This window comes from Pongo pygmaeus, chromosome 9 (assembly GCF_028885625.2).
Source record: "Pongo pygmaeus isolate AG05252 chromosome 9, NHGRI_mPonPyg2-v2.0_pri, whole genome shotgun sequence".
Taxonomy (NCBI): Eukaryota; Metazoa; Chordata; class Mammalia; order Primates; family Hominidae; genus Pongo; species Pongo pygmaeus.
Genome location: NC_072382.2, coordinates 127,134,171 through 127,152,385, shown reverse-complemented (window position 1 = coordinate 127,152,385; position 18,215 = coordinate 127,134,171). Strand labels below are relative to the sequence as shown.

At 50.2% G+C, this 18,215-nt stretch overlaps 1 protein-coding gene across 3 annotated transcripts in view; it reads right to left on the bottom strand.

Moving 5' to 3' along the window:
• The window catches only part of PKNOX2 (PBX/knotted 1 homeobox 2), a 266,903-nt gene that overhangs the window by 43,493 nt on the left and 205,195 nt on the right, over positions 1 to 18,215 (bottom strand). For all 3 annotated transcript variants that reach the window (XM_054439917.2, XM_063671572.1, XM_054439915.2), the window contains one exon: positions 3,853 to 4,024. In XM_054439917.2, coding sequence (XP_054295892.1) covers positions 3,853 to 4,024 — 172 coding nt within the window. The remainder of the gene's footprint in view (positions 1 to 3,852; positions 4,025 to 18,215) is intronic.

The window sequence follows — 18,215 nt, the reverse complement described above, 5'->3', positions numbered from 1 at the left end:
GGTGAGCCCCTGCGGCTGTGGGAATTGGAGTGGAGGGAGTGAAGGATGAAGCCGGCCTTTCCCAGGGGAGCTAGACAGGGGCATTGCAGCTTGACCACTATGAGGGTGGAAAGCCACCCGCGTCCCCTGGAAATGGGGAGGTAGAGTGTGGGTGCACGGAAAGAGATGTTGGGGGCACTTTTATTTGCAAGTGAAGGAGGAGTGGTGGTGTGATGTTGTGGGCAGAGCGGAGGATCAAGAGTCAGCTGACCTGGGTTCTGGTCCTGGCAAGTCTCTTCCTTCTGTGAACTTATATCCCAGGCTATAAAAGGAGGTAGGGCGTGCTTCTCCCTAGGGTTTTTTGTTTGTTTGTTTGTCTTTGAGATGGAGTCTCACTTTGTTGCCCAGGCTGGAGTGCAGTGGCATGATCTCGGCTCACTGCAACCTCTGCCTCCCGGGCTTAAGCAATTCTCATGCCTCAGCCTCCCGAGGAGCTGTGACTACAGACATGTACCACCACACCTGGCTAATTTTTGTATCTTTAGTAGAGACGAGGTTTCGCCACGTTGGCCAGGCTGGTCTCGAACTCCTAGCCTCATGTGATCTGCCCGCCTTGGCCTCCCAAAGTGATGAGATTACGGGCATGAGCCACGGTTCCCGGCCCTCCCTAGGGCTTTTCCCTCTAATGGTTCATGAATCTGTTTCTTCTCTGGTAGGGGTGCTGTGGGAGCAGGTGGCTAATGCAGGGAGGGAGGTTCCCGCTGAAATCTACAATCTGGAACCTCTCTGATCTTCGGGGCAGCCCTGGGTGACTGTGGGACACAGGGGAGTGTGGTACAGGGCAACTTGCTTGGGGGACAGGGGGGCGGCCAGCTGGGGATGGGGAGGATTTGAGTTCAAATGGGGGGCTTGGTGGGGCTGGAGACCACAGGCTTACAGGGCCTGGGAGAAAGCAGGGCTCAGCTGGGGCTTGAGGACAGTGGGGGAGAGAGGAACTTCCAAGGGACAAAGTTTTTGGGGACCCAAGTGCCCTCCTGACGATCCCTATGAAAGTCAATATTCAAGGGCAAAGGAAAGCCGCCCTGACACACATATATATAAAAAATAAATCTCAATTATCTCAGCTCATTTGCTTGGGGTCTCTCATTTTATGTCCCTGCTCGGCTGCGCAGTATATCTGTCCGGATAAAGAGTTACAGTCCGTTGGGCTACGTGTGCGGGGTTGTAAAAAATACAGATGCCAAATTAACTGGCTGTGGCACTCGGCAGCTGATTGAGCTGATAATGACGTGATCTGACCTTTTTCTAATTTCTAATTATGTGCATCTCGGCTGTGCTGGCTACATGATTCTTGTTCTAATGACGGCTCCGGTGGTTGGCCTCTTTACCTCCCACTTCCTGACACGGGACCAGGGGTGGGGGTGGCAAGGGGCACTGCTTGACTCCCCACATCAAGTTTCAGGGTCCCGGCCGCGCGGTCTCTTTGGTGGCCAGGATATGAGGTTGAGGAACTGGAGCACCTTGTCGGAGGGGCCCTGCACTTGAGATTAACCTTCCAGATGCCAGGCATTTTTAAAGGCCATTTCCCAGTGCCATCTCATTAATTTTGTATTACCATCACACAAGATAGGTGTGTTAGATCTACAGATGAGGAAACCGAGCTTCAAAGGAGTTAAGTCATCCAAATCACACAGACAGTAGTGGTGAGGCTCAGATAGCGCTCTTTCAAATATCTCCATTTACATAATCAGCCAGTCAATCAACCAGTCATTGACCATGGCTAACTCAACTAGATAAATCAGGTGCACCCAAGTAGATGGAATGTCCAAGGATTGCTCCACTGGCTGGACACTCCCAGCCCAGTGCCTGAGATGGAAGACCAGGGAATGCTGGCAGTATGGGGCCACCAGGGCAGCTTCCACAGCATCCACGTCCCTGGGTCAGGCCTGGCACGGGGCAGACACTCAATCAAGTTCTGTTAGATTGATTCTAAATATGATTCTTTGAGTGAACAGAACCCTGGAGAACCTACGTCATGTTGGCCAGGAGAGAGCATGGAGGTGGCCACCTGGGCGTTTTCCAGGCTGAGCTAGGATGGGAGGCTGTCCTTGGTGGGTCTTCCAGAGCTCACCTGGCAGGTGGTGGTGGGCAGGGCATGAGAAATTTGTTCCCCCAGAACTCCTCCCTCTTAAGAAGGTATAAGTTATCTCACATTAGCTACCCAGTTTACTTTTTGATATTTACTTACCAACTTAGGCCTCGGTTTCTTTTTGTGCCAAATGAGGGGAGTGGGCCCCACCCCCTAGGTCCATCCCAGCTCCTACAGAAATGGCTGCGGCACCTCCTGGCCCCCTGGCTGCCGCACCTCCTGGCCCCCTGGCTGCCATGGGTCTAGGCTGTGAGGATCTGCTCCCCAACTGCAGTCGATGGTTCTGATCAGCCAGAGCACAGGGCAGTGCAAAACCAGCCTGCAACTGGAGCACCTGCACAGGGCAGCTTTCCCATGGGACCTGAGAGACAACAGCCTGCCTCCTGGGAAGGGGGCTGCCAATCCCAGCCAGGGAAAGGGATGCCCCAGGATGAGAAAAGGTGGCTTTGGGGATCTCAGATGCCTTCACTGACCCTCCCGACAGCAAGCGAGCCCTTATCCTCCTGCAGGGCCTCCTCTGCTCTTCCAACACTCCACCCATCAAGACACTTCACAAAGCTTCAGGCCAGGGTGGGCTCTCCTGGCAACTCTTCTGGACTCCATACAGTCACATATTCAGCTCTTGAGAGAAGCAGTGGTGTGGATAATTCACAGCACAGAATACCAAAGCCAGTTACACCTGTTCTGCAGATGCAGTGTGTGTGTGTGTGTGTGTGTGTGTGTGTGTGTGTGTGTATGTTCTTTTTCTTCCTTTCTGGAACCACATTTTCTTCTCTAATTCTGTTTCCCTTTTGGAAGTAGGTACCAGTTAAACTCTAAATGCAAGAGGACAGCACTATCATTAATCAATTTGTGGGGGAGAGTTTTCCAGAGTTTCCAAATTCACTGTGCATAACCTGGGTAATCCACCCACAAAAATAAAGAATTGTGGTTAATAATTCCAAGATGACTAGAGTAATGGACAAACAGAGCAACCTCTCTACTGCTCTCTCTGCAGAATTCCCAGAACTAGATGAGAATTCAGATGTCACCCAGCTCAGTGGTTACCAAACCTAATGACAATTGCAACTGCCCAGGAAACTTTTTAAAATGTAGATTCACAGGCTCCCACCAAAGTCACTGAATCACAATTCCCAGGCGGTGTGGCCTAGAAATATGTATTTTTATAAAACTGTAGTTGTGCTCTAGTTGACAAATTAGGTTTGGGAACCTGATCTACCTTGTCCCCAGAATGAATGGGTCCTCCACTGGTCTCCTCAGCACATCAATGCCAGGTCTTTCTCTCAATTAATGTGCTCCAACATCAGTTACCTTCATCCTTCATACAGTAGCACATCAACTATTAGCTCCTCACTGGACAGCCCAAGACAGATTTGCTAACATGCCAGGACTTCGGGACTCAGAACAGCTACCCCTGATATTCTGGCTGCTACGACCCTTCTTTCCTCCTGTCTGCACTGTAAAAGGGTGGATGCTAAGATGCTAGTGCCACTCTGGGCATAGATGGGCAGAACTTTGGCAGCAAAGCCTGTGCATGGAACTCTTGGTTTAAGGCATTTAGAAATGGTTCTTGGCTGCAAGACTGGTGCATCTAGTGCATGACTCATGGTGGGCGCTCAAAACCTTTTGTTGGTAAATTAATGAAAGGATCATTTCTAGGGCATTTTGAAAGGGGTCAGAGGGTAGGAAGACTCTAGCCAGGGTAGAGGGTGGAGGGTCTTTACCAGATTGTCCAGTTCTGGGTCATCGCTGAAGAAGGGTTTGTGCTCCTGTTCCTGTTGGTGGACAAAGTTCTCGATGTCCACATCAAAGCTGGCGGAGGTGATGCACTCAGAGCCCTGGGTGGCCTGTTCACATTTCTCAAACAGCAGCGTCAGGAGCGGGAAAAGAGGGTGCCTGCGGGGACATCAAGAGCTCACACATGCGCACACACAGAGACCGTGCTGCTACCTGTGCTCAGAAGCCACCAGGCTTCCCTGCCCACGTTCCCGTCACTTCTCCCAAGGTCCCACTCCTTGATAACATCCCCAGTCCCTATGGTCAATCTAGATGGCAGCACTTTGTGCCTTGGCAAGGAGGGTCCACTCTTCCAGCTTCTGGGCTTAAGAGACTCCTGTCCCTACCCACTGGTCGCCTACCTTTTCTCTTTGGTCAGATAAACTGCATGAATATTTGGGGAGGGATGATGGATTATAAACCCTCCAAGAAGTAAGTGTCCATTTCTGGCTCAGAGTCAACCTAGGAAGGAAACGTGGGGAGTGTCCAGAGAAGTCCTGGATGTGAACATTTGTGGTAGGTCATAGATCCATTCTTGGCTTTCTGGAGCCAGCTAAGGGTGGCAGATGTGCACAAACACTTGTGTGCTTGCAAGTGAATGCAGGAGACATACGTGAGCCTGAAGACTCATCCACACGTGGTGGGCAGATGTGTCCACCTGTCCTGAGTCTTGGTAGACTCAGTTTAGGTCAGATAGCCCAGTGCGTTAGGTCATCACACAATGATGCAACGATTATTTACATCACTACGTGATGCAAATCATTTGCTCACTGTTTTCCTCCAAGACTCTACCTGACCTAGTGATCCTGATATCCCTAAGACCTTGGCACGCATGTTCATAGCAGACACTTAATAAATATTCGGTGAATGAAGGAATCAATAAGTGAAGAGCGTATGTGTGGTGGTCGGGACAGGGGGTTCTATGACATCTAGATGTGAGCCATAGTGTTTATCTAAATGGCTCTATGGATCTTTTTGTTTTTTTTGAGATGGAGTCTCGCTCTGTCGCCCAGGCTGAAGTGCAGTGGCGCAAACTCAGCTCACTGCAAGCTCTGCCTCCCTGGGTTCATGCCATTCTCCTGTCTGAGCCTCCTGAGTAGCTGGGACTACAGACACCCGCCACCAAGCCTGGCTAATTTTTGTATTTTTAGTAGAGACGGGGTTTCACTGTGTTAGCCAGGATGGTCTCGATCTCCTGACCTCGTGATCCGCCCGTCTCGGCCTCCCAAAGTGCTGGGATTACAGGCGTGAGCCACCGCCCGGCCTGGCTCTATGGATTTTATCTTGGAGATGAGCAACTCTTGAAAGCTTTTCTGACTCCTGACCCCCATTCCCCCACTGCCAAACCTGCACTGATAGTCCGAGTTGTTTGTTTTATTGTCTTCCTGCCTCACTAGACTGTGAGCTACATGAGGGCAGGAATCTAGCTCACCTTATTTATCACTATATGTCTAAAGTCTAGTCAGACGTATGTGGATGTCAAAAAGTATTTGGTAAATATATATGTTATATGTGTGTAGGCGTATTTGCATGTGTAAGTCCACAGCACCTTTATTTCTGCAGCATGTATGCATGTGAGTGCATGGGTTGTTGACACTGGACTCCAGAGAGTCCCATTCCCTTCCACTGCAGTTCCAAAAATGCATCTGCACAGCCCTCTCTGGTCTGTCTCCCCAGACTCCTGGGAATATGCAATGTAGGGGTTTTTTTTTGTTTTTTGTTTTTGACGTAGTCCCATTTGCTGGGCAAGGAGGAGGAATGTGTGTTGGATCTGGACCTGGACCTGGCCCCCATGCCTCTGCCCAAGGGGATGGTCTAGCCAGTGCTGTGCAACAGAACTTTCTGCAACGGTGGGAATGCTCTGCAATCTCCACTGCCCCATATGGCAGCCACTAACCCCATGAGGCCAATGGATACTTGAAATATGGCTACTGTAACTAGGACTCTGAACTTTTAATTTTACTTAATTTTAGTTACTTTAAATTTAAGAGGTTACATGTGGCTAGTGGCTACCATACTGAAACAGTAAGTCTTTTTTTTTTGTTTTTTTGTTTTTGGCAGAGTCTTGCTTTGTCACCCAGGCCAGAGTGCAGTAGCATGATCTTGGCTCACTGCAACCTCTGCCTCCAGGGTTCAAGTGATCCTCTTGCCTCAGCCTCCCAAGTAGCTGGGATTACAGGTGCCTGCCATCATGCCCGAATTTTTTTTTTTTTTTTTTTAGCAGAGAGGGGATTTCACCACTTTAGCCAGGCTGGTCTAAACTTGTGACCTCAAGTGATCTGCCTGCCTTGGCCTCCCAAAGTGCTGGGTTTACAGGTGTGAGCCGCCACGTCCTACCGAGAACACGATAAGTAAGGCAGACAGACCATGGTCTCCCCTCCAGCGCACCGTGACTGAGCACACAGAGAAGGACTGAATATCTAGCTTATACGGTATTTGTAAGTGGGTGGGGGAACCCCTAGGAGCCTGTCCATCTTGGAATTCTAACAATTTTGGACAAAAAGACAGAAAGTACGTACCCCCATCCACACTCACTCGCATTTTATGGGTCTTTCTACTCAGACTCAGGGGTGGTGGGGGAGGAGGAGGGAAATTCCTGCTCCAGAGGAGCTGCTGGGCTTGGCAGAGCCTGTTCCTGCACACTCTCTCCCCGACCCTGGTTTTGGAAGCCAATGCCCCAACTGCTGGGCCCCAGGGCTGCAGACTGGGTGTGCAGTCTGCAGAAAAAAAGGGTCAGTATTTAAGGGTGGCCTATTTGCTGCCCCAAATTGCCAGGAGATCCATTGAGAAAGATCTACTAGGAAGCTGGTAGGGAAAACAATGCGTTAGCTTAGCCATTCGGCTGAAGACAAAGAGAAAACCAGGTGAAGGGGTTAAACTCCAGTATAAGTCTTCATTTGCAGCCACTAATACTGCAGCATATTATAGTCTAATCTAACCTGATCCCAGTTTAATGCAAGATTCTCCTGGCCCTGAGTGGAATACCAAAGAAAGCCTCAGTGGCTGTAATTTAAGCAGAGCCCTGCAGTGGTTTAGCTGAGGGACATGAAAGGCAAATTCCAGACGGTGTTATGAATTATTGCGCCTTATGAACCTCCCTACTCTCAACAGATGCCTGCTGCCATTTAAACAGCCACTAGATCAATTAGGAATGAAAGGCACAAATCGACTCTGTACAAGGGCACTAAATTACCAGGAACTAATAATCCGCAGCATCGTGCCAGGTGGTGGGGGTGCAGCCCCCGCCCCAACCCCGTGGCAGCTGCGGTCACCGCACATTCCTTTCTCACTGGTTAGTTGGAGGGAGGGGACAAAGTGTGTGTGTGTGTGTGTGTGTGTGCATGTGCATATGTATGTGTGTGCACCAAGGTTGTATGCAGGCTGTCAATGAGAACAAGTGTTGTGTGGGGTCCTGTGTGTTTTCACTGTGTGCACACACAGTGTTGTGCTAATGCTGTATATATGCACAGATGGGTAGTGTATGTAACTGGGGTGCTGATTTTGTGTCCTGTGAGCACAGTGTGCATGTTCTCTGTGCTGTTTGTATGCAATACGTGTGTATGCGTACAGGGATGGTGTGTTCTGTGTACACAGTGTGAGTGACATGTGGGGTAAGGAAGAGAGATCTGCCACGACTGTGTCCCCCAGCTACTAGCACTAGGCTTTGGGTAGGGAGAGGAGGGTGATCTCCTCTGCTTCTGTCCTTGCTTCTGCAGGGAGGAGCAGCTTTTCTTAGAGTGGTCAGGGAGGGCCTCTCTGTGGAGGTGACATTTAAGTTAAGCTTCAGATGATGAGACGTAGTCACGCAAAGAGCTAAGGGATTGGCGTTCCAGCAGGAGAAAAAGCAAAGCATTTGAGACAGGAATGAGCTTGCATGTTTCTGGAACAAAATGTAGCCGAGTGTGTCTGGAGCCAGGTAGGCAGGTGGGGAGTGGAGGGAGATGAAGTTGAAAAGGCAGCAGGAGTCAGATCACGAGGTGCCTCGTGACAGAGCTGGGCTTGCAGGGATGGGATGGGAGGCATTGTTACATACAGCAGGGAACATGCACCTCCTCTGCAGAACCACAGCCAGGGTCTGCCTTCTAAACCTCCTTCACTTCCAGGTGTCAGATCTCCCCAGAATGGCTATGTGTATGTATGTGGGGGCATATCTGGGCGTGTCTTCTGTGGCTCCTGCTGTCGCAGAAGAAAGGAACATGCTGCCCACCCTTCCCTCCAAGTTAACTAAGAGTCCATGGAGCATAGGGCAGACTTCACAGGTACTGGCCTGGCATCCTCTCTCCAGCTGCTCTGCAACCTGAGGACTGAGCAGTCAGGGTTGGAGGGCAGGGTACTGTCAGCCCCCAGATCCTCTCTTCTCCTACCCCAGCCTCCCCATGCTCCAGTGTCTGGCTCCTCCCACCCCATCCCAGAGCCCTGTGCTCTCTCAGAGCTCAGATGGCATCTGAGATCACCCACGGCTTTTCCTGTGATCCATGGTCACGGTCAGTGGGGCGCCTGTGGCTCCCATGCTCCATCCGCCTGGCTCACTTGATAAACCCAGACACTACCTTCTACCTCATGCGTGGGGATCCCTGAGACACTGCACTGCCCACTGAGAGACAGGCTCCGTTTCCCAGCGACTCTGTGGGTTTTGTGGCTGCAGCATGGTCCTGGGCTTCTCGCAAGCTGTTCCCAACACAGTTATGGGAGAGTCACCTCCCCTTCCCCAGGTGCCCAGCCTGTACCTGCCTAAAAGCTGACCTATATTTTCTAAGCTACCCTCCAACATCACCCCCTAAAGCATGAGAGGAGGCTGGCAGCCACTTTGGAAAAGTTCTTCCCAGCAGTCTCAGCTGCAGGCTTGAGGGTCGACCCTGAGGGCAGGGCCCATGAGAGCTGCCATCAAAGCCACCTGCAATACAAATGGCCCTGTGTTAGCCAGGGATGGGTGGGGAGAAGGATTCCCAGTTAGAGGAGAGACTTTGGCCTTCCCTGAGCCTCAGTTTGTCCCACTACAAAATGGTTTTTCAGGAGTGCTTCTTCCCGCTGTCCAGATATCTTCCACTGTGGGTCCATATCCTCCATGGGCTAGAAGCAGAGATGTGGACACTTGGTCTCCAGTGCCGAGTGTCGATGACGATGAGTGGGATGTGAGGAATGGTCATTAGACTTTATATCCAAAGAGCTGAGGACATGTGACCTCCATAAGAGCTCACCTTCTCCCTCCCAGACCCCTTCTTCGCTCTTCTCCCCCCATATCGCCTCCCTCCCGACCGCCCCCTCCACCCCAATCTCTCTTAAGCCGTTCAAAATTTGGAGGAAATAAATCTCTCTGCACTAATTCAGTGAGAGTTTGAGCCTCGTCAGTGCAGAACAAATAAAAGGAGTGAACTGGCATGACATTTTACTGCAGAAGAGAGGTCGTTTCCAGCCACTAATAAAAAGGATTTGACACAGACTAATAAAGAGAAATGAATTTCTCTAATGGCCTAATTTAGCACATTCAGCACTGCGCCTCCGCCTGGGTGCTGGGAGGGCGGGCGCCTTCACCAGGAGTGCGGACAGAGGCAGGCAGGAGGGAGACACAGCTCAGCTCAGGGAGAGGGGAAGAAGAGATGATCGCGAATAACATTTTATTATTTCTTTTCTCTTTTCTGAGTCCCCCATCCCACCCCCCACCCCCTACCCTCATCACCTCTCCCCAGGAGCATCTGAACTAAAATCAAACTCAAGATATGCAGTTCTTGTTAACGATCCAAAGAAATAAAGAACCCCTCTCCACAGAATTGCAGTCTTGTGCTAGCTTAAGAAGGTGATTAAACCGGATGTGTTGATTTCTACAGGGGTTTAAGCCATCATTTGGTTTAATTACTTCTGACATTTCTGCCTTCGTGTTTTTTACATCACCCACATTTGCTGGTCTGGAATGCCCAGTTTGAGGCCCAAGGTGTGTGCAGCTGTCCCCAGGAGAGGCGATTAGAGACAGGGCAGTATGTTGGCTGCAGCCCTGTGCAGAGGTTAGCACCACCCTCTCTCTTAGCAGCAGAGAGGCTGAGACCCCTCAATCAACACCAAAGCTTCGGGGAGCATCATGGGGCAGGTAAGATTCAACAAAGCCCACGTATTTCTCCCCACCTCAAGACAGATAGTCTTAACATAAATTGGGCTGACAGATTGCCCTAACATTTTTAAAGGCCTTCAGGAATGGACCCCGCAACTTCCTTGGTAACTCTTATGTTCATATATAACTTAAAGTTCCCCTATGTGGCTGTGGCTAATTTCTTTTTATTAAAAGGACTCAAAAAAAGATAGCTGGGTCCTTGGCTGGGCATGGTGGCTCACGCCTGTAATCCCAGTGCTTTGGGAGGCTGAGGTGGGTGGATTACCTTAGGTCAGGATTTTGAGACCAGCCTGGTCAACATGGTGAAACCCTGTCTCTACTAAAAATACAAAAAATTAGCCAGGCATGGTGGCATGTGCCTTTAATCCCAGCTACTCGGGAGGCTGAGGCAGGAGAATTGCTTGAACCCTGGAGGTGGAGGTCGCAGTGAACCGAGATTGCGCCACTGAACTCCAGCCTTGGCGACAGATTGAGACTCTGTCTCAAAAAAAAAAAAAAAAAAAAAAAGAAAGAAAAAGATTAAAAAAAAAAAAAAGGTAGTTGGGTCCTTTTTCGTTTGTCTTTCTTTCTTTTTGGACCACCTGGGTTTTTTTAAAAAAATAAAACATTTCTTCCTTCTTAGGGGAGGAGTGGAAACAGAAGCAGAGACAGAAAAGAAGTTAGAAAGAATGCAAAAATACAGAGCTTCGGAGAGGCGAAGATGCAAAACACAAGGGAGCCAGAGAGTGGATATGCAGACAGAAACAGCACCAGCCATGAGCTGGGGCGAGGGTGGTCACTGGCAAGGGGCGACGTGAATGCTGAGTTCTCTTTCTGGGTGATAAACTTTGTGATTCACAGTCATGCCACTCTGTCCCTTCTAAGCCTCTCAGCCATCCCTTCCCTTGTGACCTTGGTCAGGACTGCAGACCTCAATTATGGGTCCAGCCAAGTGTGTGACTGCCTGCCTGGGCCATCCACCTCCTTTCCTGTGACTGACCTTGGAGCCCCCCAGCTCCCTCCGCACCTTCCTTACAGCCATTCTCACCCTCTTGGGGGTGGGAAGAGGGAAGCTCAGGGTCACTGCCCACCCCATCCCTGAACCCCCGCTGCTTCTTGCAATGGGGACAGGGGAGACAGAGCCTCTGTCTCTTCCTGTTGGGCCAAGGATGGATGATCCAGAGGTGGAATGCATGGGAGAACAAGATTTTTTGGTGGATATCTTCAGGCATGGGCCAGCAGGACCAGAGGCCTGGTCAGGGTCCCACTGCTCAGAGGACACAAGGCTGTTGGTTGGTGGGGTGGGGTGAGGTGGGGCACGCAGGGATCGGTGGTACTCCGGCTACCAACCTACACCCTACCGACACACAGTGGCTGTCAGGTTGCCAAAAGCTCACCTTTCCAGAAACTCTGCTTGAGGACTGGCGTTTTGAGCCTTTATTTCTTAGTGCCCAGACCAGAGACCACTGGGATCTCAGAACCAGAGAATATCCTAGATACCACTTCCCCGAACAGACCCCTAACCCCTTCCTGGGGCATCTGTTCACCGCAGACAGTCCACAACAAGTGCCCTTTCAGGGGAGGGCAGTAAATTTTCTCCTGGATGCCGGTGAAATTAAGCCAGTGCTCGCAGATGGGTGCTCCAGGCTCTTCATCATGTGGCCTCAGCCTCTTTTCAGTATCTCTCCTAGACCAAGCTTGTCCAGCCCACGGCCCATGGGTGGCATCAGTATCTCTCCTAGACCAAGCTTGTCCAGCCCGCGGCCCATGTGTGGCATCAGTATCTCTCCTAGACCAAGCTTGTCCAGCCCGCGGCCCATGGGTGGCATCAGTATCTCTCCTAGACCAAGCTTGTCCAGCCCGCAGCCCATGGGTGGCATGGAGCCTAGAACGGCTTTAAATGTGGCCCAACGCAAATTCGTAAACTTTCTTAAAACATTATGAGATTTTTTCTTTTGCGATTTTGTTGTTGTTTTGTTTGTTTTTGCTCATCAGCTATTGTTAGTATTAGCGTATTTTATGTGTGGCTCAAGACAATTCTTCCAATGTGGCCCAAAGAAGCCAAAAGATTGGACATCCCTGTAGAAGGACTCAGCAGAGAAAGATGGTGGCTGGAAGGAGAGGGCAGACGGACCCTGGTCCCTGGAATGGTCACTACTCTCCTTCAGCAGCCCATGGAAAGCAAACTTCTGTGCCTTCCTGTGCCCATCTTTGCCCTTTGCTTTCGTGTGCCCATGACTTTCTTCCCGCTGCTCCTTCCACCTGAATTCCCTGCTCCTGTGTCTCTTCATGTCCCCTCCAACAACCTCAGCATCCCGGCCAACATGCCTTCTGTGCAGGCTCCCCTCATGGGTCTCTCCAGCAAGAGAAACCATCGCCTCCTCTGAGCCCTCACAGCAAATGCTAGGGGTTTCTTCTTTGACCTCACTCACAATTTAGGGTGGGAAGCTGGGTGGTCTCAAATAAGCTACACTTTGGGTAAGTTACTGAATTTTTGGAGCCTCAGTGTCCTCTTTCATCAAGGATAACACCTCCCATGCAGGTTCCTGTAAGAATTAAATGAAGAAACATGGAGAGTGTCTGGCACTTAGTAAACTATCAATTAATGCGTGCTCCATTTCCTTGGAATGGTGCGTGGGCACTTTTTAAATTCAGGGCAACATTGACACCATCCACTCCAATAAATTTATATTCCCATCTCCACTGACTCATTTGGCTGGGAAAACAAACCCACATGCCAATTCAAATAGAGGCCCAGAAAGAGGAGGGGGAGAGACATCTTACAATTTATCAGAACTTCGAACCTCATTTTCTTTTAACCGAAAAAGGACTGCCAATAGAAATTTATTTTTATTTATTTTATGACACTTCTTAAACTCTACTAAACACAGTCGTTTGTGCACAGGTCTGTCTTCCTCACGGCATGGTGGGCTCCTCCAGTCGGTGACCGAATTTTCTCTCTCTCTGAACTCCCAAGGGTTAGGCACAGTGTATGGCACACAGCAGAGGATCAATACGTTTTTGACGAATCAGTGAATGGGAATGAGTGAATGAATGAGTGGAGTAAACAATGACTATTGGAATGAAGGTTCTGAGACACAATCCTCAAGTTCTTTCAGGCTCAGAATCCATCCATACTAGGGGGACTTGGAACAGATTTTGCCATCTGGCAGCTTCTAGCCACAGTTGCTACGAAAGGACCTGCCTTCTTTGGGGCTCTGCTGGGGGCTGCCTGCGGAGAGGGTGGTGAGGTCTTAGAGGGAGGGGAGGGAGAAGGGAGGAAGGTGCTTGTCCAGCCCTCTGCTTCTCCTCCCCTTGAAAGCACCAGATGGAGACAACAGAGCGGGGTGGGAGCGAGCCAGCGGCCCCTGGTTGGATGTATTTTTACTTCAGGTGTGACGTTGAAACCATGCGGGTGTATTTTTAGTCCTGCCCAGTGGGCGGTGTGTTCGCCTGGGTTGCCTTGGAGAGGACTTCTTCGAGTTGCTAAATTGGAACTGCATCTGTCAGGGCTCCTGGGCTCCAGCCCAGCTCTCCTCCCCCAGGTGGGTGGACAGGTCCATTCCCAGCAAGTGTGGGGCCCAAGGCAGGTCGCAGTCTGCTCAGCCCTCCTCCCTTCAGACACATGCATGCACACACTCCTCCCGGCACATTAAACACATCTATGTGAAATCTCCACAAGTGAAAGTTAAAACTGCTCTGCGAGGGCAAAAATACAAAGAGCCTGATACATGAGACCTGGTGGGGATGTCGCCTCCAGCCCCTTCAGAACAAGGCGAGGTGACTCTGGCAGTGAAAAGAGAAGTGCAACAGCCCCTGTGATGCGAGTTTACCTATATAACAAACCTGCACCTGCACCCTGAACCTAAAATAAAAGTTATAAACAAAAGAGAAAAGACAAGTGTCTTTCCTGAAATTAGGCAGCTAGTGAAAGGCGGTCAGAGATTCCATCCAAGTCACCAGAAATTCAGCCAGTCGCCCTAGAGAAAGAACTTCAAGGGGAAGAGATGCTGTGAGGAGGTGAGCCCTAACCATGTTGTCTTGGTCATAGTCAAGGACTAAACACGCACCCACACACACTGGGTGGCACTTTGTAAAGTGCTTTTATATGTGCTTATTACATTTTGGTACCCCAACGGGCTTCCCATTCCCATTTCACTCATTAGCAAACGGATGTGCTGTGTGGTTAAATGATTGCATCAGGCTATGCAGTAACTGAGTTGAGATTTAAAATCCGGGTATTCAAACTCCAAATCGTGTGCTCTCCCCTCTCTCCCATGTACTACTTGTGAGCAGTAACTGGACTCACTTCATCTGCCTTCCCCCTTTTCTCTACTATTCTTGAGTCATACACATCCTAGGGTCCAAGAACTGAGCTGCCAGGATTACCCTGGGAGCCATGAGACTGTTGCTGTATGAGAGAATCTCTGCTTTATCCGGTGAGTTTCCAAAAGAACCTCCTCTTGTAATAATACTTGCGTGTGTTTGGAGAGGCCTTAACATTTTTACAGATCTCTGCTTTCCTCGTTTGATGCCTACCCTGTGGGGTAGGAAAGCTTATCTAAAGAAGTTAAAGATTTGCCTGATGGTAGAGTCAGAATGCAGACTAAATTTTCAGTTCAGGTTCTTTCCACTCAACTGTGAAATGGATCAGTGCCCGGGAAAAGCAGAAAGTGGCACTATGGTTAAAAGACAGGCAAGCTGGCTTAGCTCAGGCCTGGTGAGAAGCCACTGGCCATATGAACCTTCATGGCCCCAGCTTTCTGTTCTCCTCCCACCCCACCCCACCCCACCCCACCCTACCCCACCCCACGTCATTTGCACTAGCAGGAGGCCCAATTGCTGGTTGTCTTCCCTCTTGTAAGCGGGACAGACCCGGTGTAGTTCTTCTTCATGAATGTAGCTACCATTCACCAAGGGCCTTCTGTGTGCCAAGCACTGCCAGCTGTTAGCATTGGTTATCTCATTGAATCCTAACATAACCTTGTGAGGATAAAAGTCATCAGATTTCAGGACTCCTGGATCTCTGGTCTTGGCGGGGACCCTGGATGATGGAGCTCTACCTAGGTCAGGCCGGTTAGCCGTGGAAGCAGCAGGATCCACCACTCCTGAGCACACCTGCTCCCTGAGCAAGACAGCTGCAGCCTCTGGGCCTGTCAGCATCAGTTGCAAGGCTGGGCTTGGCGCGGGAGGCCTTATGATGCCGTAGAAAGGGCAGGGAATGGGCTTTGCCTGGTACAGAGGAAATCTGAGCATGGTTTCACTTTTCAGATTATAGCTCCAACAGGATCACCCCCCTGACTATAGTCAGCAGCTGAGATGTTACCTCAGGTGCCAGTGAACCCAGCTGCTTCAAAAAGCAGGGACTATCTGCTAGAACCCCCATCCCACAAAGCCCAGCCAAGGACACAGCCTGGAACATCTTCCCACAGCACCTAGTGGTCCAGAGGCCCTGGCATGAAGCATCCGGTCCTAACTTCTCTGCTTGGAATGGCTGCATGTCTCCCACACCATTCTCAGGCCACCTCACCCAGCACATTCCAGAAATGACCAAGCCCAGTGCCAGGGAAGGCAGAGGGTTAAGCCCCAGGGTCAACTTCACTGGAGCCAGAACACTATTTGGTCACAGGGTGGAAGAGTTCTCTCAAAGACACTTCATTAGGAAGTTCCAGTTCCCAGGGTCCCGACCAGGCAGTTGCTACAGAGGACAGTCACACAGGATCCAGCCTATCTGTCTAGCCTCAAACCTGGAGAGATTCCTCCTGCCCCATCCACCAGCCCAGCCCCAGGATTGGTAGTGTGGCTGTCATTCTCTTGGGGCTCACCTCCCTTGGGAAAAGCAGTGCAACTCTCCCACGCTACGCTGCGGGCCTGAAGCTCTGCGGTCAAATCCACAAACACTTTTTTGAGCCCATACTGTGTGCCAAGTTTATGTCACAGCTACTTTCTACGCCTATCTTTCCCTCTGTCCCTGCACAGGGCCCATTTCCGAATTTACCACAATGCCTTACGCATGCTGGAGCTCAGTTAATAATTAATTGAATTGTAGAGTGAAGATCACTTGACTGGAAACCTTTGGCAGCCCTGCCTCTTGCTGCGCCGCCTCTCAGCATTTACCTCCTGGCTCACAAGCTCCTGCCTGACACCAATACATCCAACAGTGGCTGACACGCACAGAATGTGGACCACCTGCCAGGTTCTTTACCAAGCACATTACCTGCGTTATCTCATTTAAACCTCATGACAATCTAGATGAGGAGATGGTACTATTTTTAGCCCCATTTTACAGATGAGGAAACTGAGGCACAGAAAGTTTTAGTGTCCAGTGATGGAGCCAGAGTGTGAACCAGAATGTGCTCGTAACCCTGATCCTGCCCCCTGCGAATGTACCAGATTTCACATCCTGAATGGACCAAAGCAACATATGCTGGCTCCTCTGTTTAAAATACCCCAGTCTACCGAACACTGATCTGTATGCCATTTATTATCTTATTGTATTCTAGCTATTATCATTTTTCTCTTTGACAGTTAAGAAAACAGAGCCCCAGAGAGATGAGCTAGCCCACGGTGACAAAGCTAGTTCTCACCAAGTCTATTTCTAGAGCATGATTCTATTTCCCACTGCCCAACACAGGGCCTTGGCTGCATTTGCACCTCTAGCTATAGGGCTGTCAGGATCATGCCGGAAACTTCTGTGACCTTTAGGATAGTCTCAAGGGAGTGGTCTGAACACTGCCTACTGTCCTGCTCTGTTCCTTCCCCACACAAGTGTGGATTCTGCCATCCAGTCTGCATGAGATAGAAACAAGTGCATTATAAACAGGGCTCACATTGCTTTTATTGAACTAGAGCTGGACTTGAGCATGAGCTCTCTGGTGGTCCCATGTGGGTAGAAGTTCTGAGCTTGTGATGTGTGGGAGATGAGACTGACAGAAAGAACTAGACACATGGTGTGGAAAGTGCAAGATTCTCAGAGCTAAGAAACTAAAGAGGAGGCAGAAGAATGGTTTGAGGCAGGGTTTCTGGAGCTGCGAGGAAGGAGATCATTCGCTGATAGACCAGGAAAGGCTTGGAAGCCACTTGGAAAAGATGGAGAAGTTTGGAGTGAAGGTGGGGCTCTGCTGAAGCAGATGGAAAGAGACAGACTGCCTTGGCATTCAGGTGGAAAATCATCTCTGCAGACACTTATAAAACACCTATCCACACCAGGTGCTGTTCCAAGAGTTCATTGATTAAGAGAGAACATTTCAAATTTAGAACCCAGGAGTGGACCAGACAGGACAGTGAGGACCAAGAATGTAGGAGTGCAGCTAGAAGTATCAGCAACACCATTTTAAAGAACTGGCCTGTAAGATGGGCTTATGCATGTAAATCTAGAGATTGTGCACCTGGAATCTGGCTCCCTAGGTGGGGTTTGGGCTTTGAGGCCAGCGAGAGCCCGCCCTGCTCATGTCTTCCCTACTGCTCGGTGCCGTCAGGTGGGCGGTGTGAGATGGGCCATGGTATGAGTATTTACATCACAGGGATCAGCAAATGCTACAAATCGGAGCTGCTCCCCTTCCCCGCCTCGAAAGACATTTGCTGGCACATCAACCTAGAACTATGGTATATTTATGGGGTGCTCCCTAACCAATTAATGAAGCCGTCCAACAAGCTTTGATGCAGTAGCTACTTCATCTAAGCTGCTGACTCTAAGGTATCATGTAAGGTGCTGGGGATAAAGCAATGAGCAAGACAGACACAGACCCTGTCCTCTGGAGTTAACAGTATAGCGGCGGAAACAGAAATAAGGTTGACACAAATGCTAACACAGTTAATTCAATTGTGAGTCATGCCACAAAGGAGACAGGCAGGGTCCACAAGCTACCTCACCCTCTATCCCTGACCCGCAGCTCCACTCTCTGGGTTCTTAATGGAAAGGCAAAGCACCACTGCCCTCACTGTCTTCTCACTGCTCATGCCTCCAGCCCAGCTTTTCCTTATCGATAATGGGCAACAACTTTAGCACCTCCACGTCCCTGGTTCTCAGAGAGGATTTCAGCCTTAGGGAAGCGAGCCAACACCTTAGCAGAGCAGTCTTCGCAAAGCCAACCTCCTCCCCCACCAGCACCTGGCCAGGCCTAGCTCCTGCCCCTCTTCCGCTCCTCAGGACACCATGGTTTCCATGGGAACCCACTCACTTCAAAGGGGAACGAAGGAGACTGGAGGGGAGGAGGGGGAGGGAAAGCT